The 24,706-nt window shown below is 47.4% G+C and overlaps 1 protein-coding gene across 3 annotated transcripts in view; it reads right to left on the minus strand.

Annotated features, from left to right (window-relative positions):
• The window catches only part of TLN1 (talin 1), a 750,278-nt gene that overhangs the window by 238,858 nt on the left and 486,714 nt on the right, over positions 1-24,706 (minus strand). For 2 of the 3 annotated variants that reach the window (XM_078674421.1, XM_078674420.1), the window contains exon 18: positions 23,801-23,899. In XM_078674421.1, coding sequence (XP_078530547.1) covers positions 23,801-23,899 — 99 coding nt within the window. Of the gene's footprint in view, positions 1-23,152; positions 23,204-23,800; positions 23,900-24,706 lie in introns of all 3 variants that reach the window. The other variant, XM_078674419.1, reaches the window with a different exon arrangement.

Raw genomic sequence — 24,706 nt, forward strand, 5'->3', positions numbered from 1 at the left:
CAGAGCAACATACAATACAGCCACTGACAAGCAACAAGAAGATCCCACAGACCGTGCCAGACAAACACACACACACCATCCACGCAACTCACTAACAGACAGAGCAACATACAATACAGCCACTGACAAGCAATAAGAAGTTCCCACAGACCGTGCCAGACAAACACACACACACACAAACCATCCACGCAACTCACTAACAGACAGAGCAACATACAATACAGCCACTGACAAGCAACAAGAAGATCCCACAGACCGTGCCAGACAAACACACACACACACAAACCATCCACGCAACTCACTAACAGACAGAGCAACATACAATACAGCCACTGACAAGCAACAAGAAGATCCCACAGACCGTGCCAGACAAACACACACACACACAAACCATCCACGCAACTCACTAACAGACAGAGCAACATACAATACAGCCACTGACAAGCAACAAGAAGATCCCACAGACCGTGCCAGACAAACACACACACACAAACCATCCACGCAACTCACTAACAGACAGAGCAACATACAATACAGCCACTGACAAGCAACAAGAAGATCCCACAGACCGTGCCAGACAAACAAACACACACACACACTTCCAGTACAATGTGTGTAGCAAAAAGAGAGGTCTACAATTGTGAACCCCACGGCCAGTGCTGAGACGACTTTTGATGGGCAGAAGTTACAGGGTGCCAAACAATTGCTGAACAAGCCAAAGTAGAAGCCAGCAAAGGGCAATTATTGTGTAACTCCTGTTTTGCTTTGTGGAGACCTGGAAAGAGCTAGGTCCGGACCCCCTGAACAGCAGCACCCCATTACCTATTAAAACTCTAGGTTGCCTTCCAGCACCAGACCCCAGTCTAGGAAGTGGAAGGAGAGATTACGGCAGCATGGAACCTGGTGCATCATGGGAACAGCCTACAGAACAACCCTCCCAGGCACGCCGAAACCAAGACATGCGTTCTATGCTATATCACTGACTTATTGGTCATCATCTTGGGAGAGTCGACTAGTGCCAAAAGATGTGACGTAGGAGCATGGCACCCGGAAGCAAGGGCACAACTCAATCTGCCATGAAACAAAACACTGCTCTTATCAAACCATGATTCACCACACAATAATAACACACAATACCCAATTTAACCAAAGTCCACAGCACAATAACAAAGCAAAGCACACAATGCAAAACAACCAAACACAACATTGAACCGGACACCAAATATCAACAGACCTATATGCTTGACCACCACAAACCGCCAACCCACATCGACACCCCACCACACACACTACTCCAATAACGCTGCACTGCATCAATGTAGATCACAACATAGACATTCACTTCACACCATCAAACACCATCCCACACTACGGCACATCCCACAACACAGCGAACATTCAGTTTCACAGCACCGTGCCTAACCTGTACCCGTCAACACCACACCTCAAACTATCTTTCAAAGTACCCACTAGTAAGACTACATTCACCACCCTAAAAACACCCAGACCACACCATACAGCCTCCACCAAATCACTTCAATATGACACGTCATCACAGTCACACCATACCACAACTCCTCCTCTCTCACTAACACCACACAATATGACTGCACCCTTCTATTACCCCTCAAATCATCATAGCACAACCAAACATAACATAGACCACTTCACACCGTACAACAGCACATCATGCTGTACAACACCATACACACTGCACTATACAACGAGCCATCACACAAGACATCAAACTAGACCAGACCGTGTAACCAAAAAATTCATCTAAATATACAACAGCACATTCCTCGACCCATTTGACAAACAGCACACAACCATCCAATATATTCCCACAACAAACGTGAGATGTTAGAACTCGGCACCAGACCACGAAAATCAAATTTCTGATCCGCCTTTATCCTTTTGGCCCCCTCCTCTTTCTGCAGTGCAGGGACTGCTCTTAAAGAATGCCTTCTCTTTCCTCCAGTGTCTCCATTCCCTTTGCTCCTCTCCAGTGTCTCCCACTCCTTGCCTCCTCCAGACACTTTCCTGCTCTATTATCTCCTCCTTTTCGTCTTTCCCCCGTCTCTTTGCTTTTAGTCTCTGTTCCCCATCAGCCTTTTCCTATCTCACCTCTGCTTCCAATGTGCCTTGCTCTCACTTCTAACCTCTTACCTTTCCAGCCTTACTATCCTCCCTCCAGTTTCTGCAGCATTTCTTTGCATCTTTCTCCACTGGTCATTTCCTCCCTTTTCACCTCCTCCCCAAGTCTCTGTAAGCTTGATCTTCATCCTTTCGGACTTCTCCTTTCACTCAGATGATCACCTTTTGTCCCTGCTCCACACACCCAATTTCAATTCTCCTTCATCTCAACTCCTCTACTGCTTAGTCTTCCTTTGCCCCTTCAACTCTAGGCCCTTAACGTTTTTCTCTCCCATTTGCCCCTTATTCAGTTTGTCATCTCCAATTTCTCTCTTTCCTCTGCTCCATTCTCCCTTCAATATCATTCTTCCTTCTCATATCCCTTATGCTTTCCTTATCCAGCGCAGCACCAAATCTCCTCTGCATTGTCTCGCCTCTTCTCACCCCCATTATCCCCTTACCACAATCTTCTTTATACACTTTTGAGCCGCTTAATCCTTTAATCTCCTTCTGACCCTCACCTAGCTCTTCTCCTTTCAATCATTCTGCTTCACTTCCGCGTTAGCTCCCTCCCGTTCACTCTACCATATGACTTTACAATCCATGACATCACGCCATCGCACACCGCAACACACCTTGATACAACACTGCACAACAAGACAGGTCAGACTGGCAAACATGCATTCGTTTCTAGTCAGACCGGCAGAGCTTGGCCTTGGACACGGCATTATGACAACTAACAGGCCCTGAATAACAGGTCACTAATCCATTCATTCAGAGGCTCTGCAGAGCCCGGAGCAGTGGCAAGTTACAATGCCATAGATAAGCTGAGAACCTCCCCTGCAGAGAAAACAAACTTACACAACCCTCTCTATGCAGAGCAGACCTACTGTGTGTGGCAAAACCCTCACCAGCATTCCTAGATAGCCCTAGCAGGAAAAACGGGCTTTATAAGGTCCAAAGATTACTTGAAATCAAGAACTCAAAGGTTAGACTACACAACTTAACACCCAAAATATACGCAATTGCGACTCCAACCCCATTTTCCCATCCCAACCTGATACACTGCAAGCTTCTCTGCCTTGCTACAGCAATGCAGGTACATATGAAGACGAAGCTTGTACAGCTCTTCCGCAAGAGCATAAAATATGGAACGCCCAACACTCGTTGTATGAACAAGCATTACAACTTTCTTTATAAGCAACGCAAACACCTTCCAAGGTACCATTGAATAATCACAAATAAAGAAATATACTATTCACCTAAAAATGCTTCCAAACTGTGCTCTTCATATTCTAGGTTTCACCTGAAAGGCAGGTGGCGATGCATGTTTTTACTGATTATGCGGGTGCTGGAAGTCTTCCATCGTTTTTATGGCCGGAAACCGCTTTGCTCTAAGCTGCATGCTCTGCTGCTCAAGTGTTATGTCCTGACTCTCTCCAGAACTGCCAACAGCTTTCATAAAGCTTTCCCTCCCTTTCAGGGTCTTCGAAGAGCTCTGAACGCCCTTTGCACCCTCCTGAGCAGCGTGATGGTCACAGATGGGAAGGCTGAACTCAGGAAGACGAGACTGGAAGACTTTGAGCCTCTGTGCTTTTCACCAACCACCAAAGGTCCAGAACCACTTGGTCTACACACTATGGTTTCTCAAGCACACGGCGTGGTGTGACACCCGCTCACAGCAACTCACTCATAAGCCTCCAGAGACCTACATACATGTAGTATGACAAAGGCAGGATTCATAGAATCATACTGGACTCAAGACATACTCCTGAGCCTTCCATGTGGCACAGCCTCTCTCACACACCACTGTCCAAACACCCAAGCAACATATACAACACACTCTCAAACTCACTGCACACTAAGCAAACTGCTGGGTTTGGCAGCTCTTCGGAGAAAAGGAAATACTAAAAATCAGGACCCGGCATGCAACAAGTTCATTAGTTCTCCAACCTACAATGAATTCTAGACACAAAGGGAAGCAAAACCAGAGAAAAGATCTGCACACACAAAACAGGATGACGATCACTGAAATGATTTATTTAAGGCTGTCTGCAATTGTAATGGTGAAGGGTTGTCTTTGAAATATACTACATTAAATGTGTGTGCGTGTGACAATACTATTACAGCAGGTTACCTGAAGGTGTGTGCGCACAAGTTCTAAACTGCTACCCATAAGGTGAGTGCTTCTGAGGGTGAATAACATTTAAACTGTCAGACAAAGTAGGCAAATGGACTCAAGGCCACATTAGTCGCAGTATCAGGAGAACAGGAAAGAAGGTGCCACAAAAGATCATAAATCAATCTCCATCCCCGTAGACTGGCCCGGTCAGTGCCCGAACACAGTTGGCCGGACACGGATCGGCGCCTGCAGCCTTGGGGAGCGTGAATCCAACAGGCAAAGCGGATCTCCCAGGATCCTCGATTGCAAAGTACAGGTACCATCAGATACGAAAGAACCTGCACCGAAGACGCAAGCTGAAAGCTCAGGAACTCCTGCAACAATGCCCTGTTCTAGGTGGATGTTCAGAGGCCGAGTCTGATCCGCCAGTCCGTTAGGCTGGAGCGCACATGCGGAGAACGCAACCAGAACAACGTTCCAGACCGTTCTACAGGTGTGCACGTCAGTCCCAAACCATATCATGCAACGCTCAGCCAGAGTCCCCTAGCACCCTTTCGACCCAGGCTGTAAGGATGTTTCTTACTGTTATTCCTCTTTTTTATGGGACGGTCCAGTCAGCACAGGTTTGACAACTCCCTCCTTTAGGTAAAGCTCAGAGAAAGCATACCTTGACTGCATGCTTTATAATGAATCTATGTTAAGGAGAAAGCTTTTATTTATTCTCAGTTTTTTAAGTAATCGCTGGAGCGCCAACTCCTTTTTATGCAAAATACTACGAAGTACTGGTAAAAATGTACTTTTTCCTTGACGAGGAAGCCCGATCATTCCCCAGCTGGATCGCCCTATTGGCTTTTAATAGTAAGGTTCTACCTCGCCTTGTGGCAGAAGGTCCCTGCGTTCTATCAGGTGTCACAGTCCTCATCTTATATATGTGAAGTAGTATTTTCAACTGACGCTTGAGGATTACATACCTTCTATCTGAACATTTAGAAGTTTCTGTATTCTGTTTTCTCTGTTCTGTGTCCCTACACCTTCTCTAGGTCTCTTTTCATCAATTTTATAAGAAATCTTGTTTGAAGATCATGCTTCAAAGCATTTGCGCCGATGCATTAAAAAAACATAATATACAGTATATTTGCAAGCAACAAATGCACCCCAAAGAGGTTTATTGGTGCCATCGACAGATGAGATGTCAATTGTTTATCAAACTCAGTGGTGCAAACTCATCGTCCTCGAACTTATAAAAGGCTGGATGGACCAGCCAGGACTGGGACCTGTGTAAATGGGCACAAACAAACTCCACAAAGGGATACTTTAGACACTAAGCACCACACCAAATTTGGGTTGTGAGAACTTTTTAGTGTTTTTCAACATTCAGACATGGTTTCATTTTTCTTTATCAACATTCTCCAAAAGCCTCTGCTTTTAATGTCAGAGTCTGCTTTTGAAGTCATCTTTTGATCTCAATTCTACATCAAAGTTGAGTCATGTGATTTCTTAGTCAGGCTGGGAGCAGCAGTGACCCCAAATGGTAGTAACTTGAATTGGTAATTATGACCCGCTATCATGAATATGTGGTATTTGAGAGGAGCAGGGTGAATTGGAATGTGGAAATATGGGTCTTTTAAGTCTAGAGTAGACATAAAATCGCCCTGCTCAAGAAGTGGGAGCAGTTGTTGAAGGGTCACCATGTGGAAATGCTCTGAAAGTATGTAGAGGAAAGTATATATGTCTGAGGTCTAGAATAGGTCTCAAGTAGCCGTCCTTTTTGGGGATGAGAAAGCACAGGGAGTTCACGCCTGATGTAGTAAAAGCACAGATTCTATGGCTCTTTTGGACAGGAGCAATTGGACCTCTTGCTTAGGTAGATGTAAATGTTCTGGTGACATTTTGTGAGAACGTGGTGGAATGTGTGGAGGATTGTTGGTAAGCTCCAGGCAATAACCCTGTTGGATCATTCCTAACACCCATTTGTCTGAGGTGATAGATTGCCAAATAGGGTGGAATTGTAGAAGACGTCCCCCAACAGGTGTAAAATGATCAGGAGTAAGAGTAGGCATGTCACTTTGTTCGGGGGAGGAGGAATTACATGGTATGGAACCCCTGCTTCGACCTTTGCTGTGGTTGCCTCTGTATCCTCCTCTAAAGAATACCCTTGTAGAGGAAGATTGATTGTTGTCTTTGTAGGAGGTGGCAGTATTGTCTGAGGACATGGTTTTCGACCCTCCACGGTAGAAGCAGCGACAAAAGGAACCCCGATTAGAGGGAGATTGCAGAACTCCCATAGACTTGGCTACTTTTTTCATTTTTTTCTAATATTTATCGACTTTGGGCCCGAAGAGATGTTCCTTGTCAAAAATCCTGGGCTTTTGATTTGTATTCATCTGGGAGGTGTTGTAGCAATTGCTCCATTTTCTTCCAGTGTGCCCTATCATAGCTGGCTAGCAGGGCCTGGATGTTGGCAATGCGCCAATGATGTGCTGCTTGGGCGGCTTCTCTTTTAGCAGAGGCGTCTTTCAGTTTGGCTCTTTGTCTGGAGGGGAAGCATCTGCTGTAGTCTGTGAATTGGCCCGTTTACGGGCATTAGAGACCAAAGACTCTAGTGGCAACTGCCCTTTAATAGAAACTGGATCTGAGGGAGCAGGCTTATATTTTTTATCAATTCTGGGGGTGAGAATGGAAGCACACACTGGACCTTTAAAGATGATATCAGCATGTCTCATCATACCTTTAAGCATAGGTAGAGTGTGGCTAGCCCTTTGTGTGCTACTGAACGTTTCAAATGGGAAATCTTCCTCTAGAAATTCCTTGTGTTACTGTACCCTATGATATTGTGCAGCTCTAGCAAGTAATTCTAAATATCCTACATTGTTGTCAGGAGGGAAAGACTTTGCAGGGTAAAGATCTGGGTTATTTGTAGGTGAATCTGTGTTATAATCTTTCCACAGGTCTACTGGTAAAACATTGCCCCACCATCTCCATCATCAGGTGGGGGTGGTGGAGAGTGTTGGTGTAATCAGCAAACGCTGCAAGGGTGGAGATGTTGGTTTAGGGGAATGTGGTGGAGGAGTGAATATGCTACTTACCAGTATGCATCTGTTCTTGGCATGTAGGGCTGCTAACATTCATATCTTTGCATAGATCGCCGCCTAGTGTTGGGTCCGGATGATTGCACATTGTTGTCCTGGAAGAGTCTTCGAAGTATCACGAGATAGGTGGCTCCTCCCCTGGACTACAGTGCGCATGGGCATCGACTCCATCCCCAGATTGTTTTTAGCCATTGTGGCAGAGATGGAGTGAAATAGTGTAAGCGATGACCATGCTAATGATTGAATGCAAGAGAGTATCTGCAGCCGCTACGGGCACCGGGGAGGAGGGCGGGCGATATGAATGTTAGCAGCCCTACATGCCAAGAACAGATGCAAACTGGTAAGTAGCATATTCAGTTAGAGGCATGTGGGCTGCTGAATTCATATCTTTGCATAGCAGTCCCTCCATTAACGGCAGCAGCCTGTGCCAGCTGCAGAAGTCTGAAAAAGTGTCTTGAGAACAGCCTGTCCTACAGCTGCTTGCTGCTTGGAATGCACATCGACACAGTAATGTTTGGTAAATGTGTGCGGTGTAGCCCACGTGGCTGCTCTACAAATGTCTTCCAAAGGAATGTTCCCCAGGAAGGCCATGGAGGCCCCCAACTTGCGTGTTGAGTGCGCCCTTGGGGGTATTGTTAAAGTACGTTTAGCTTTTTGATAACAGATTTGAATGCACTTAACAATCCATCTGGCTATTACTGCTTTGGAAATAGGGTTGCCTTTGTGCTGTGCGGAGAAGGCAACAAAAAGTTGTTGTGTTTTCCTAAAGTGTTGTGTTCTGTCAATGTAGTACATCAACGCCCTCCTAACGTCCAATGTATGGAGCATTCTTTCCGCTACTGTTTGTGGGTTTTGAAAGAATGCGGGCATGTCAATAGTTTGGTTCATATGAAACTGTGACACCACCTCCGGAAGGAATTCGGGGTTAGTGCGTAGTACTACCCTGTTTGAATGAATTTGTATGAAAGGCTCCTGGATTGTGAGCGCTTGCAGCTCACTAACACGCCTGAGCGATGTAATAGCAATGAGAAAAGCCACTTTCCATGTTAGGAACTGAATTTCGCAGGAGTGCAGTGGCTCAAAAGGTGGGCCCATCAGCCTAGTGAGGACCACATTGAGGTTCCACACTGGAGCTGGTGGTGTTCTCAGAGGAATGACTCGTTTCAGTCCCTCCAGGAAGGCTTTAATGGCAGGCACCCTGAAAACAGAGAGATGCTGCCTGTTCTGGAGATAAGCCGCTATGGCGGATAAGTGTATCCGAATGGAAGCGTATGCCAGATTGCATTTGTAAAGAGGTAACAAATAGCAGATGATGTTAGGAATGGATGCATCCAGCGGGTTGATATTGTGTTCTGTACAGTAAATGACAAACCGCTTCCATTTTGCTGCATAGCAAGCTCTGGTAGTGGGCTTTCTCGCCTCTCGTATGATATTCATGCATTCAGGAGGCAGGTTGAGGTAGCCAAACTCTAGGACCTCAGGAGCCAGATCGCCAGGTTGAGCTGTTGCGGATCTGGATGCTGAATGGCGCCATGGCTCTGCGTCAGGAGGCTTGGAGAGAGATGCAGCTTTTGATGCGGTACCACGGAAAGTTCTAGAAACGTGGTGTACCATGGTTGGCGCGCCCACGTTGGAGCAACCAGGATGAGCGTCATCGAGTGTTGCTTTAGCTTTCTTGCCACCAGCGGAATGAGAGGCGCTGGGGGAAAAGCGTACGCAAATCTGCCTGACCAGTTCATCCATATCGCATTCCCTTGCGATTCTGGGTGAGGGAACCTGGCGGCAAAGCTTTGGCATTTTGCGTTTTCCCTTGTGGCAAAGAGGTCTATTTGTGGATGACCCCACTGTTGGAAGTACGGGTGGAGTACTGATGGATGTATCTCCCACTCGTGTATTTGATGGCTGTATCTGCTGAGCAGATCCGCCATCTGATTGTCCTTGCCCGGGAGGTGTTCTGCCATGAGGAAAATGTTCCTCTGAATGGCCCACTTCCACATGCTCTGAGCCAGATGAGACAGCTGTGGCGAGTGAGTACCTCCCTGCTTCTGGATGTAGTACATGGCTGTCATGTTGTCCGTCCGGATCAACACGACCTTGTTGCACAGATGTACCTTGAAGGACTTGAGCGCCATGAAGATTGCCATCAATTCCAGGTAGTTGATGTGCAACTTCTGTTGCTGAGTTGTCCACAATCCCTGCACCGTGTAGTGGAGCACATGAGCTCCCCACCCTTGGAGAGATGCGTCTGTTGTTAGGATAATCTGTGGCACAGGCTCTTGGAACGGTCGTCCCTTGCAAAGGTTGTGTGTATTCCACCAATGCAGAGAGTTGTATGCCCGACCGGTCACCAACACTAGGTCTGTCAGTTGTCCCCGAGCCTGTGTCCACTGATTTGCTAAGCATTCTTGGAGCGGACGCATATGCAACCTTGCGTGCGGGACTATGAAGATGCAGGAGGCCATCATGCCTATCAACTGCATGAACACTCTCGCTGGGAGTGAGTGTTGCGGTCTGAACCTTTGGATCAGCGACTGAATGTTGTCGATCCTGACCGGGTTTGGCTGAGCCATAGCAGTCAGGGTATTTATTGTTGCGCCCAGATACTGCCGCACATGGGCTGGCTGAAGGTGCGACTTTGGGTAGTTTAGCGAGAACCCCAGACTGTGAAGGAGGCGAATGGTGTGGGACATGTCTGCGGCGCACTTCCGTTCCGACTTTGCTTGAACGAGCCAGTCGTCTAGGTAAGGGTAGACATGTATGTTCTGTCTCCTGAGATGCGCCGCAACTGTCGCCAGACACTTTGTAAACACTCTGGGGGCAGTGGTCACTCTGAAGGGTAGGACTTTGAACTGATAATGCCTGTTGTGGATGGTGAACCCGAGGTATTTTCTGTGGGATGGGTGGAGTGGTATGTGAAAATAAGCATCCTTGAGGTCCAAGGTTGCTAGGAAGTCCCCTTGGTTTAGCAGGGGAAGAATCTGTTGCAGTGTAAGCATGTGAAAGTGTTCTGACAGTATATACAGGTTGAGGGGGCGTAGATCCAGAATGGGTCTGAGGGATCCGTCCTTCTTTGGGATAAGGAAGTACAGGGAATAGACCCCTGTGCCTTCCTCCTCCACTGGTACGAGCTCGATTGCGCCTTTTTGCAGCATCACCACTACTTCCTGCTGCAATAAGTGCAAGTGCTCTGCCGACATAGGACGTTGTCTTGGGGGAATGTTGGGTGGAGTGGAGGTTAACTCCAAACAATAACCGTACTGGATAAGCTGTCTTACCCACCTGTCTGTGGTGATGGATGTCCAGACTGGCAGGAACTGCTGGAGTCTCCCCCCGACAGGTGTTGGATGGTCGGGGGCAGTGACAGAGAGTCACTGTTTGTTGGCGGCAGAGGAACGGGAGTTGTTGTTTCCTCTGCCCCTGCCCTTGGCACTATTACCTCTGTAACCCCCTCTACCCTGTTTGGGGTACGAGGATTGTGCGCCACCTTTCGTGAATTGTGTCTGTTGACCCAAGTGTCCTCTGGTAACACCGCGTGCACCTGAGCGACGAAAAGTGCTCCCCCTGAACTGTTGAGACTGAAGCGCCCCCATGGACTTAGCTGTCTCATTGTCCTTTTTAATTTTCTCGAGGGTGGTGTCAACATCTGGGCCAAACAGTCTGTCAGGATTAACGGGCTGGTTGAGTATTGTTGTTTGAATGTCAGGTTTAAAGCCTGATATGCGAAGCCATGCTTGTCGCCTTAACACGACGCTAGTGTTAATCGCCCTAGCCGCTGTATCAGCCACATCAAGTGCACACTTTATTGCAGCGTTTGAAATGAGCTTTCCCTCTTGTATGAGCATTTCTGCCCCCTCCTTAAACTGATCAGGTAGGTGTTGAAGGAGCTGTTCAAGGGTGTCGTAATGCGCCCTATCATATCGTGCCAATAGTGCCTGTGTGTTTGATATACGCCAGATATTGGCAGCCTGCGCAGCCACCCTTTTGCCCGCTGCCTCAAGCACTTTCGACTCCTTGTCTGGGGGAGGAGCTTCACCCGTCGTCTGGGAGTTCGCCCTTTTGCGGGCATTGGCGACCACCAGCGAGTCCAGAGGCAACTGTCCCCGAATATATGCAGGGTCCCCAGGTGCCGGTCTATATTTCTTTTCGATACGTGGGTTCACCACTCTCGCCCTCGTAGGTTCCTTAAAGATCTCTGGGGCATGCTTAAGGACACCTTTTAGCATAGGAAGTGTCTTAACTGTTCTCTCTGAGACAGAGAAGGTGTCAAACAAAAAATCTTCTTCTACCGGGTCAGCATGCATGTCCACATCATGATTCGCAGCTGCCCGCTCTATCAAGGCATTAAATGCCGCTGAATCCTCAGTTGGGGATGTACGTGCACCAAAACCTTGTGGGTCCTGTACCACCTGATGGCCTCCCTGGTCACCAGTGTCGTCATATGAGGCCTGGTGTACATCAGGGTCATTGTCAGCTGGGAAATTGTACTGTTCATCCTGGTTATCATCCTCTCCCCTAACTGGGTGGGGGAAGGTGATGGACTCCTCCTTGGTGGAGGCTGAATAGGTTCAACAAGGGCAGGAACGTCCTGTGCCGGCCTCTTCTTTTTCAGTGGAATGACATAGGATTCCAATGGCTGGGAAGTGATCTTTCGTTTATAGAGGGTCAATTTCCCGGTTTCGGCATCGATGTAATGCTCAGAGTGTTCTTCTGAGGCTTGATGTCGATCCAATCGGCCACTTTGTGTCGAAGGTTCTGACGTTTCAGTGATCTTCGGCACCGATTTGGTTGAAAATGCCTTCGGTGCCACCTTCGGCGGCAGAGTGTAGAGCAGCTTGGTTGAAGTCTTCGCAGGTGCGTTCACCGGTTTCGGAGCCGACGGCGTGTGAGTTGTCGACGGTGAAGCCTTCTCCCGAATACGTTTGAGGGAGTCAGTGACCTGCTTTGTGACCGAAGCGGAGGGTTTGGTAACCGATGCTCCATGTCCGCCACTATCGGAGGACCTCGGTGGCGACGAGGTGACCTCCGACGAATCTTCGGCTGCAACGGTCCGTGCCTCCGTTGTAGGCTTAGGCGCCGATGCCGTTGCTTTAGATTTGGTGTCTTTGTGCCGATGCGCAGTGCCTCCGGACTTCGGGTCGTGGTCCTGTGCTGACCTTGCTTTGACAGCTTTAGTGGACTTTGCCGGCGTAACCGTGCTCGACACGTGATGGACGACCTTCTTCGAGGACGGGTCCTTGGCCACTTTCTGCGGCGCTGTCGACTCGACAGCTTTCTTCGACTTCGGAGGGCCGGAGGGCGACGGAGTCGATGAGGGAGCAGGCTGTGTCATTTTTGACGGTACGTCGGCCATTTTAGGTGTTGTCGAATCCGAAGGTTTCGGTTTCGATTTTGATGGGACGTCGGCCATCTTTGGTGCCGTCGATTCCGAAAGTTTCGGTTTCGATACGCGCAATGGCGTCTCCGCTGGTGTGTCCGTGGCCGGGCCAGAAGGCGGGGCCGGGGATAGCGGTTCAGGGTCGTGGGTAAGGCCGAGTGGCGATCCCGTGACCTGCGGCCGAATCATGTAACTTTCGGGGCATAGCTCTTCCTCCGAGCTATCTTCCGCGGCCCCATAAACGTCTTCGTCGTCCCCTACCTCCTCGACGTATTCAAGGTCTTGGCTCTGTTCCTCGACGTTTTCCTCGGGATCGGCCTCGACCTCCGTCGACGGTGGTGAAATCTGAAGATGATGGCTTCGGCCTTCTTCTGCGGGGTCGTCGAATATGTCGTCGGGTGCCGGAGCCGCTCGCCGGGCCTCGAGGCGCGCCGCGCGCCGAAGCTTGAGCGTTTTCTTTGACCTGAACTTTGAGCAGGCCATGCAGTTGTCCTCGTTGTGGTCCGGCGAGAGGCATTTGTTACAGACTGGATGCACGTCGATATGTGGGTATTTGGACCCACAGACGGGGCAGAATTTGAACGGACTCCGTTCCATGGTAAGAGTGTCGGTGTCTTGCTGCGACGAGAGGGCCTCGATGTCCGAAGAGTTACTCGACTCCGCAGAATTCCGACCCGAAGAGTCGGATGAAGCTCGAGACCGCACGCGAACAATACCGACGCAGATACGAAGGCCTTTTGGCCTTAAAGAAGTACGTTTTTTCGATTCCGACAAGGAGACGTCGAAACCACATCCGAACCCAATGGCGGAAAAAAACAATCTGGGGATGGAGTCGATGCCCATGCGCACTGTAGTCCAGGGGAAGAGCCACCTATCTCGTGATACTTCGAAGACTCTTCCAGGACAACAATGTGCAATCATCCGGACCCAACACTAGGCGGCGATCTATGCAAAGATATGAATTTAGCAGCCCACATGCCTCGAACGGGAGTGGTTACTACCTACATTCTTCCTCTTCAAAGGAATATGGTAGAGGGTGTCCTCTTACTCGGGTTTGCGTTTCGGAGGTGGATTAGTCAGAACATGTCCTGTATCTGAGTTTACAAACAGTTCTTTCTTCTGTTTTGGGTTCGATATGGGTGTCGTGGCGTTGAAAAACGGGTCCTGCAGCTTCGGAGGACCAGTTTTAGATTTCGCCACCAAGGACTTTGGTGCCGAGGCGGAATCGGTTTTCAGCGCGGAAGGTTTTGGTGCCGAAGGAACTTTGAATTTTGGTATCAATGATTTCGGCTCTGAAGCGGTCTTCAGCTTCGAGCCAGAAGCTTTTGGCTCAGTGCAGGACTTTCGCCAACTCAATCACGAGCCGAAAGACTTTGTGCCGTGTTTCGGTGCCAAGCTGGAAGCGTGAACGTCTAAAACATCTTCTCAGTGCCGACCGTGGCCCAAAGGCGGTGGTGGGACTGGAGCCTTTTGTTTCCACTGAATTGGAGTTTGAGTCATGGGGCGTTCGGTACTCACGGGAAGTTGATCTTGTGGCAAGTCTTCTTCCATCTCGGAGTCCGATTCCGGAATGGAGACATGTTCCTCATGTTCTTCCTCGTCCCCTGAATGTCTAATTTGTGCTCAGATCCTTCGCCGAAGATGTCCGGTGTGTATTCAATGTTTTGACTCTGCATCTCGAGACGTTGAGCCCAACAATCACAGAGCATTTTCTTCGATCGGAACGATCTGCACACATCGCAGTCCTGTTCGATGTGCTCCACAGACATGCACAAGTTGCACACTTCGTGCGAGTCAGTGCGCGGATACTTGCATGGCGCTGAGGGCAGAATTTGAATTGAGTCTCTTCCATCGACTGCGGAGTGGACCGACGCGCTTAGGCTAGACGGCCTTCCTGATGATCTATGATCGAAATAGAGGTTTTCTTCGATGGACACGTGACGCAGAGAAGTGGGATACGCGTTTGAAACAATACTGACACAGGTAGAGTGGACGGCGCACCGACGGGAACCCGAAGAAACGGTCTTGAACCGGAGTGCAGCAATAGACGTACGAACCCGATAGCGGACAAAAACAATCTAACAATGGAGTCTATGCCCATAGGCACTATCACCGAAAGGAGGAGTCACCTTACCTCGTGACTGGAAAGACTTCTTCGAAGAAAAGCAACTTGCAAACATCCAGAGCCAAAACTAGATGACAGTATGCAAAGCATGTGATCTACAGCTTACATGCCTCGAACAGTAAGGTTTCACACTACAAACACTTTGTGTGTTACAAGCAGGTCCATTCGTATTCCTATTTGAAGATGTAGATCTGGGCTTCAGACAAAAAACCTCTGAACAGGTGATACCACAGAGAAACAGTAATATGAGGTGTTTCCTTTGTTTATAGCAATGGCCACAAGTTGTTTGCCCATAATGTAGGAAAGCAGCTGTGGTAGATGGGAGAGAAAATCCATCAAGTGAGGAAAAGTAACTGAAAGAAGCCTTTAAAAGTTAGGAGAGAAGTAAGCAACGTGCTAGACTTCTAGTCAGCATTCTGTGGGTCACTCACCGTTCACAGAGCCTGGTTGAAGTTAATTCTCTCAGGTTCTGTAGCTAGACTAGCAAGATATCCATGAGAAAACAATCCATGAATAGGCAAAAGATGGTCATCATTTGACCTCTGGGTACTCTGCAGGCAGTCGGGAGCAGCCTCGATTCCAGAAACAACCTAAACTGAATGCTACGCTCAAGTGCCTTCAGTGACACGAGTTCTAAATTCATTTCTTAGAGCTTCCATGTACTTGATTCTAAGATCTGTTACAGAGTAACAGGTTTGTAAGCATACATTTATAAAAACAACTTGGTCTTATCTTACATTATGAATTCACCCTGAAGAAAAAAATGAGAAATACACTCAGTATTGTGTAGCTATATTTAAGACACTTTAGGCTTTCCGTCTTTATGGAAAGTCTGCACAGCACTCCAAGGGGCATGGATTAGAGGCTACTTGTGTATAAAATATTTGCGTTACTTTGGGTAGTTATGCAGATGTGGGAACTTAGTGGGGTCAGCCAGCTGGGAGGCTGAGGTATATTTTCTCTTACTGACAACAAGTCTTGGGTCTCCTACACTGATAATGACATCTTCCTATTTAGTAATCAAGATTGAATTCTAACTCCTTACCAGAGGGTGCGTGCAGACGGAGTTCTCAAACACAGCTCGGAAACAGCGGAAAGACTACAAAGGCTGTGTTTGCGAGTTGGTGCTATGAACTTCTGAAATATATTTTGTTCAGAGAGCTAACAATAGAGATGCAAACTCCAATCATAAATGTGAAAATTCTATTTAAGATTAATTACATTTATATAACAATAAAATTGTTGGTGTTCCCAAGAGTTGGAACGATTACATTTTCCAACACAATTGTGGGTTTAAGACTTTTGTGCTGTACACTTCGGGTGATTTTTCACCCACACTCAAACTCTGTGCAGCATCTAAATTCGAAGATCCGGTTTTATCTGCCAATGAGTCTGTGTGCATTTATACAGCGGTCATTTTGGCACCAAGCCACCTAGTACCTGCGCGAGGAATGAGTAACGTGTCCCCGTAAGCAGTGTGTTACATGTCTAACACATCCATGCTCTGAAGTGTTCTTCTTCTGATAGGGCTCTGTTCATTTACTCCAGTTTCACAAAAAGCCCAGCCTTAGTGCAGCAACGGTACCAAACAAGCTAGGCGCCTGTATAACGTGACTAACACGGACAGTCTCCCAATTTGTGCAGTGCCAGAAAACTGTCCAGTAGTCCTCCCCTCTCCAATGCTGCCCAGTCGGTATAAGGTACAGATAGAGAATTAGAAGTAATTAACAGGCCTCTATCCTTCATGTGGACCGCTGCGGACAATCACAATCTTCTAGATCACCAACAAAGGCTCCAGCCAACTAAATATATTAAACGCTGGTCCAAGTCATTGAATAAACCTTCAAACTGCAGATCGCAACCAATGAGCACGTTTTACAGTATACAAATAACAAGATCCCGGCTGAGCTGTGCGTGCAGTGCGTTCCTGTGCACAGTAGATAGCCTGTCTCAGTCTCTCAAGGGCCCAGTCTATGAGTGTGTGCAGAGCTCAGATCCATAGAAAGAACCATCAACCCCAAACCCTGATTGAATCACCACAGGGACAGATGAAAACCCAATGCAAGAGACCTAGAAATCAAAAGAGATGAGCAGAGTTAAGACGGAAGGTAATGGAAGAAGCCTAAGGACACACAAAGGATTTGAGAATCACAACAGGAATCAGCACTAGAGTGAGGGGTCGGAGACAGAGCGATGACAGCGGAGAAGAACAGATTGAAAACTGAGAAGCCTAGGAAAGAGTATTCAAAAAGAGTGAAGAAGAAGGGTTTAGTGAAGATGAGGTAGACAGGAAGAGCCTCAGAAATAAATGGATCAAACAAACAGAAGAAAAGTAAAAAGGGGACTGACACAGGAACAAAGTGAAGGAGCTCACACGTTTGAATATTAGAGTAGGATTAGGAGGAACAACTTGAGGATTAACCAAGGCAGAAGAAGCGCGGTCTAATGATCGTATAATGAGAATATGAAGAAATCCTCTTAACGTTAGGTTATAAAAAAGAAAATAAGAAAAGTTGCTTACCTGTAATTATAATCCGCCAGTGTTGCAATCTTTCATAAATCACATATTTAAATAGTCCTTCCAAGGCTGGGAATACTCAGCACATAAGTTTGAGCAGTTTTAGAAACACAACATCTATTAAAAATACCAGCCATTCAAAAAAGTCCCTAAATCAATCAACAACTGTGTGAACTTTAAGCCCAGCCCAGGCAGCCTCAGATTCTAATCGCGCACGGAGTAGAACATTCAACCATCATCTGGCTTACGAAGGAAGATGGGGTCACAGATGAAACGAGTTATGAACAAAGCCAGGGACGGAGACCTCGCTGCAGAGGAGCAGCTCTTTCTCTTTCATGGATTCACAGGCATTGAACAGAACACTAGGTTCTGTTTACGCAGGAAGGCAGGACAGCGAGGCGAGACATCACAAAAGCCTCTTCTGATGGCCATGAGATGCTCTTGGCATGGAGCGACAACTCCCCGTCTCCTCCAGTAACCAGGAGCTTGGAGAACCTCCTGGCCTCGAACAGCAACCTGCTGTGTCTTATTCAACTTGTAGCAAGGAGCCACGAGGGGCTGACCGAATCTTCTCATCTCGTGCACAGGATTGTGCCGCTGCAGTTTCTCCTCGTGACCAATGGCCACTCGCTGTGAAGATCACTAACACTGATGCATTTGTGACCTTTGGTAAAAAGTTGTCGAAAAATAAAGCCGGCTGAATTGATTACATAGAAAAAAGTAGAGACTGTTTGCTAAATAAAAAGCTGTGCCCCCAGTCTCCTCGTACCTAAACTCATCATTTGTCAAAAGTCTTTCCATTTTCAGGCAGTAGAATGGTATGGCAAAAGGCAAGCCCGTCTGCGCCTAGACCGCACCCAGGGTCATGAACCCTGGTCCAACTGCCCCCAGAGAAGCACTCCTCGGTTCGCTCAACCGGGGACGTCTCTCCCCCCACTGCTACTGCACCACACACAACAGAGGGAGACCTGCACCCACTGCATTTCACCGGAAGCAGCTTGCCAGCACCCCCACACCAACACCCGCTACCACAACTCGCCAACGCAACACCTCAAAACTCACCCACATGCCTGCTACTCAACACCCACTTGATCAGCAAACACATTACAGAAATCTGGGACCTGCTGAGCAGCATGCTGCTCCGGACTTCCCCTTCCTCACGGAAACCTGCTCAACCCAACATCGACACCTGACCTCGCCACAGCAATCCCAGCAGGCTTGAGGATTGTATGACAGGCCCGCCATCAGAAGCCAGGAGGGGGACTTGAGATCGTCTACAAAGATGCCACGACTTGCTCAATGACAACAGAAAAATGCCGCTCTGTTCATGGAACATCTGGATTTTTAAGCTTCAGATCACCAAAAACTTCACCCTAAATAGAAACCTGATCTAGCGACTGACGGAATCACGAGCTACCTACACCAAACTCATCAGAGCTCACCCCCCCCCACTCGCCGTCAACTCCAAAGAGTTTGAACTCCTTTGCGACCTCAAGTTCCATCTAGAAGTTGCAACAACCCCCTGCTCCACGCACTCCTAGAACGCCTAAACAACATGGGACTAACCCGGGGTGTCACAGAGCCCACACACATCACCAGACACACTCGACCCCATCTTCACCACTTTCAATGACATCAAGTTCAACTCAACCTCACCCGGTACATGGACTGACCACACCTTAATCTGCTTCCAGATCAACACACCGCAGGCCAACCCATCCATGGACGTCAGACTACCCAGACACAGCTGGAGCAAAATCTTAGAAACAGAACGGTTCAACACACTCCACTTGGACCTTCTCAATCCTAAAGAAAACAGCAACGTGGATGTCGAGAACTTTAACAACTGGATCAAAAACTACGCAGACCCACTGGCACTCGTTGTAGGAAGCTGGCTCTTCCTATATATACCAAAATGAGGTACATTGGGCAAAGAGTCCACGTATTCTGAGTGGAAATAACCTGGGCCATTTTTCCAGTACCAGAGCTCACAAAAACATTTTATAGAGGTCCTGTCTAGTTCTTTAGGACCCCCACCCCTGGAACACGTAGGGGAGACTTTAGGGGTTCAGGATAAGTACACAATATTGCAGATCCTCCTTCCTCAGGGCTCCTAGCACAAAAGTCGATTTTGTGAAGCACTTTATCACAATGTGAGAAGTGAAATGTGCAATTTGGGCATATAAAAATATTTTTATAAGGGCCCTCCTTATAAAACCTGTCCCCCACCCCTGTGACACCTAGGACTCCACAGCGTTAGGAGCGATGCATTGCTGGTGGCATGCTCACCTTGACAAATGTATAACTACAGGGGGCCGCACTCACTCCGACGCACTTTCGAGCACATACTGCAGTGAAACTCGATAATCCAGACTGTGGATACGAAATCCACACGTAAGTACGGGTTCAATCTTAGACCCTCAAATACAGAATAGAAGTCAGGACGGTAGGGACCTTTCTCAGTCCTAAAGAAAGTCAGGGAAGAAATACCTAGCCGGTTGAAACATGTTGACCATTCTGCAGTGAGGAGGGGTGAACGCTGCATAATAAACCATGCTCACCACCAACCTCTCGGTCGTCGGACCTTCTTAACCCTGGCAGGGGAGTCCAGGAATGAAATAGGATTTGGGACATCCCGAGCTAGTTTACACATATATTTCTGCACTTATCATACCCTTGATCCCTATTATTCTTTGTTTCTTTTGTCTCCCCCACCCTATTGCTCCACCCCAGGCGTTGGTCTGCGCAGGGGTGTGTTAGCAGCCCTTTGATGTAGCATGCCACATTCGTGTGGGTGAGGGCAGTTTTTCAAGCATGTTGACTTTGTCTACTATAGCTCTCTAAGTGTCTATTATTCTCTCACTCCTACTTCCTTTTGTGTGCTGAGATTATTGTTGAGGAAGTAGGAGTAGTCCCTCCTCCCCCTCCTTAGTGTGTGTAACACCTCGGAAGTCCTAGGGGTACCTAATATGCCTAAATATAGTAGTTTGTCAATTTGTAAGTGTCTCAAACACCAAAGCTGAGTTTGGGCACAATTTGCATTTTAAAAGCAGTCCTGCTTTTAAACTGACCCCAGGCCTCAGCAGTGCACACATGCACGTGCAGTAAGGGCTGCTGCCTCTGAACGGCCACGCCCTATTATATACTAGGGATTTTAATGTAGTGGTAACCACCCTGTACTATTATGTACTAGGACTTACAGGGTATGTCATGCCAATCATAGGGGTATCCTAACCTATAGTGTACCCTAGTGCATGTAGGTGTTTTCACTGTATTCTAAGTGTGTGTTCGGCATTGCACTGATCCTGGTCCTGGTTTGGCAGGGCCCAGGGTCTGTCAGAGTCAGTTACCACCAGTGCCAGTCAGCAAAATGTTGGTGGTTGCCCAGGGCGCAGGATGATTTTGCAACAGTCAGACCATCCCCCTTTGCATCCGAGGCCAAGAAACTGGTATGCAGAGTCCCCCAGGCTTCTTTCCTCAGCCTAACCCTGTTCAAAGTTTACATAACTCCACTTTCCAACTCCATCATACCCCAAGGCATCACCATCATCTCCTATGCAGATGACACCCAACTCATCCTCTCCCTGACGGACAAGACACCCATCATCAGAACCAACAACACCAACTGCACGCTCCTGGTGGCGGAATAGATGAGAACAAACTGCCTGAAACTTAACTACAACGGACTGAAGTTCCGGGCTTTAGAAGCAAGAACTCCCCATGGGTGGATACCTGATGGACGACAAAGTTGAGACTCACACCAAGACCCACCGACCACGCCAGAAATATGGGAATCATTCTAGACAAAAATCTCGACATGATGACAAGGTCAGCGCAGTGAGCTCCGCTTGCTCCTACAACCGTCATGGTGCAGCTTCCGGTGAGGCCTTGGTGGATACTGCACACAGCACAATGGGCAGTAAATCCAACCCTGGCAGAACTAGCATCGATGCAAAGGAACCCGTTTGCAGGGGGTGGCACCGGAGCCAGTGCGGAACCCAATGCAGGGGGCGGCACCGGAGCCAGGGCTGAACCCAATGCAGGCTCAAGAGGCAGGTCGGCTGATGGAAGTCTGGCTGGAATCTCTTGCAGATCCATGGGACCCCAAGGGCGTCCAGTAAAGTGCCAAAAAGGCATAGAATGTTCTCTGAAGGATTTTCCTAGCTGTATCACCACCGAGGGGTACGAAACTCAAGCTGCGCTGGGACTACTCTCTAAATTGGCACCAATAGAGATCAGGGCAAAACCAAGATGCGCGCTGAGGCCCTCATGCACTTTCTGGAGTTTGAAATGGCGGGAAGGAGCAGATTCCCACTTTGACGTCTTATGCTTTGTCTTAGACTTTCCCAAGGACGTTGACCATGACCATGATCCGCCATAGGAAGGACTCAGAGGGAGATTCCTTTCGACTCCGATCAGTCACATCATGGAGTCCTCTTGAGTTTGCCTTGAGGTCCCATATGGCCTTCAGGTTCCTCTGGATTCAGTCATCACAGAGCCTGGAGTCCTGCTCCAATCCCCGGCACCAACGATGCACTTTGTGAGGGATTGTCACAGACATCGGTTTGAGACAGTTCCTACCTGGTTTGAATGCAGACTTCTTATGGGGTAACAATTTCCCCTGCACCTTGGCACAGTGACATTTGTGATCTTGAAGGCAGGGAAAGAAAGGAACTGACATCAGCTTGCATGGGCGGTGCTTATATGTGGCTTCACTCGTCCTTTCTGGAGCGGAACAATGGTGACACGGAGCCACACGATGCCATCTTCCAGCACACCGGATTACTTCTTTACATTTTCCAGGTCCATTCTGACTCTTGGTCAATATTCACAAGTGGAGGGATCTGAAGTTAGAAGTATTCATCAGAATGTCTTTTTTCCCCGCAGTTTTATACAGCGCAAACTTGACCCAAAGATATTGGAGAGCTTTATAAGCGCCAGTTACATTACACATGCATTTTTTGTAGAAATGGGGAGATTAAGTGATTTGCCCAGAATCACCGGATGTTGAGTCAATGATCAGACTAACCCGGTATCCCCAGTTCCCAAGTTGGTAGCTCCAGTCGTTAAGCCACACTCTCTAAACAAATCAGATTCACATCATGCTGTGAATTTCCTGGTAAATCGATTCTGATTCATTTTACGTAACGTTTTGAAAATCAAGTCCTACACTTTATCATGCTGACTAAAAAGGTTGCAGGCGTGATCAGAGGAAAAATACATGCACAGGCCAAATACCCACAAATAACTGTCAACAGCCTCTTAGAATTCTGCAAAAAGCAGAAAAGTGCAGCAAAGGTATGCATTAAAAAGAAGTACAGAAGGCAAAAGTCAGAATGGCAACCGAGCAGAGCTTGGCATGAGGACTACACAATCACAGTTGCAGTTAAAGAATCTGTTCTTTGTAAATCTGCTCGCCTTTACTGCACAGAGCATTCCCAGCTTGGGGATGTGGATTACTTTAAACACGAGCATCTATGAAAGATCTGCTCCTGGAGAAACTGAAGGTTCATTGAGAATGAAGAAGAGAACTAGCAAGAGCAGGCAGAATAAACAGATACACTTTTAGCAATATGCTAGATTAAGAAGGATAGTATGAACACAATTTAATTAAACTACAGAAACATTTACAAAAATAGATCAGGATAAAGTGTAAACATTTTAAGTGAAGCTAAAGAGGAATAAATTAGACAAACAGAAAAACGTTGAAGAAAAGGAATGATTTGAGAATTGAGTGGAAATAAAAATAATATGAAGCTTATTTGATGTCTCTGGATTTGTGTTTTACCGTATTTCGGTCAGAAGTGAGAATGGACCGAGTAACTCGCATCCCTGTCATCTGTGGGAAATTCACAATAGCCAGTGGTTAATTTTACTGTTCTAGTAGCAAGTTAAAAATGCCCATGAAAGACTATTCCTACAGAAGGAAAAAAAAGACTGGACAAACGTTAAAGTAAAAACTGGAAGAAAAAAAACCTTGTTTGAGGATAGAAGAGAAAGTCAAATTTTGGAGGCTCAGGGAAGCAGGATTCCTGGGGTAATTAGGTAGCAGGTGTACAATGACCATGTATGGATAAGCTGAAAGCAGTGATTAATAAAAACAAGTCTTAAAAAAAAATAGGTAGCAGGTATGAAAGGTTTTGGGACACATTCTGGGGAAAGCATGGTGATTCCAGAATAAGGTGCAGGAATCAGACACGAACAAGGCCAGGTACAAGGGGAAGGAGCACAGTGCCAAAAGGGGGGGGGGGGTTGAATGAGCAGAGACACATGGGGTGGGCTGTAAAGAAACAGATAGGAAAGGACACCCAGGAGTCTGATCGCTGGGGTGGAGGTGGGGAGACCAGTGCAAGGTGTACTGTGGTAGCTGCTGGAGTCTCCAACTGTCCATTACTGCTACTGCCAACTTTTGTAAAGTGTGAGGAAGAGTACTGACCTGAAACCGGGGGTCGGTGTCGCTCTCCCCAATCTGCTGCAGCAGCTCCCCACTTGTCTGGCCCACATTTCCAGCTGCCTGGAGGAGCACCTGCCGCGGCTAGGGACAGAAAAACACAGTCAGTAAATAGACAATTGCTATGTTTCTCTGTTGTGATATGTACATTTCATAAAATGCTGTTGAAAAGATTGACTTAAAGAGTATTGAGAGGTTGTCTACCAGAACAAGAACATTCTCAAACAATAACAGAACGGGTACATCAACACACACAAAGGTGAAGTAATGGTACAAGCAGAGAAGCAAAAGGCAATATTTAGCACAGGAATTGCCCAGCTCCACCTACAGGTCCAACAGGAAGGTATAAGCATCACAATCTGTGCAGAGCAGGGGTCCTGAGATGCACAACTCAAAACATGCAATCTCTCGTCAGTAACTTGGCAGTATTAGCATGGGAACGTTTAGATTTGTACTATAAGCTTTTAAACATGTTATAATACCTTGGCAGCACTAACAAGCGATCTCACCGACTCCTCAGATGTAAAACAACCATCACGCTGTACAAGACCAACATGGAAGGCGGGGGAAAAGCCCACTGGTACAAGGAACTACAAAGATAGACCTTTGGATAAATGACATCCGAATGGGGAAGCGGTGTGCATGTTTGCTCAGAAATGTATTTAAAAAACAAACAGAGATCGTTCCCCCTCATCTATAGTTGGCTGTCACCTTTCAGAGGTGAGGCAACTGGTGCAGAAATGAAGAGGATTTGTCCAGATGACAAAAATGTAACCTAATGGTGTTATGCTTTTTGAATAAACGGAGTGTGGGTTAGTACTCGAAATATGTCCAAAAATGTGAAATGAAATAATTTTATAGCGTGTGCAATACCCAAAGGTGTCTTAGCGC

This window comes from Lissotriton helveticus, chromosome 2_1 (genome assembly GCF_964261635.1).
Source record: "Lissotriton helveticus chromosome 2_1, aLisHel1.1, whole genome shotgun sequence".
NCBI lineage: Eukaryota > Metazoa > Chordata > Amphibia > Caudata > Salamandridae > Lissotriton > Lissotriton helveticus.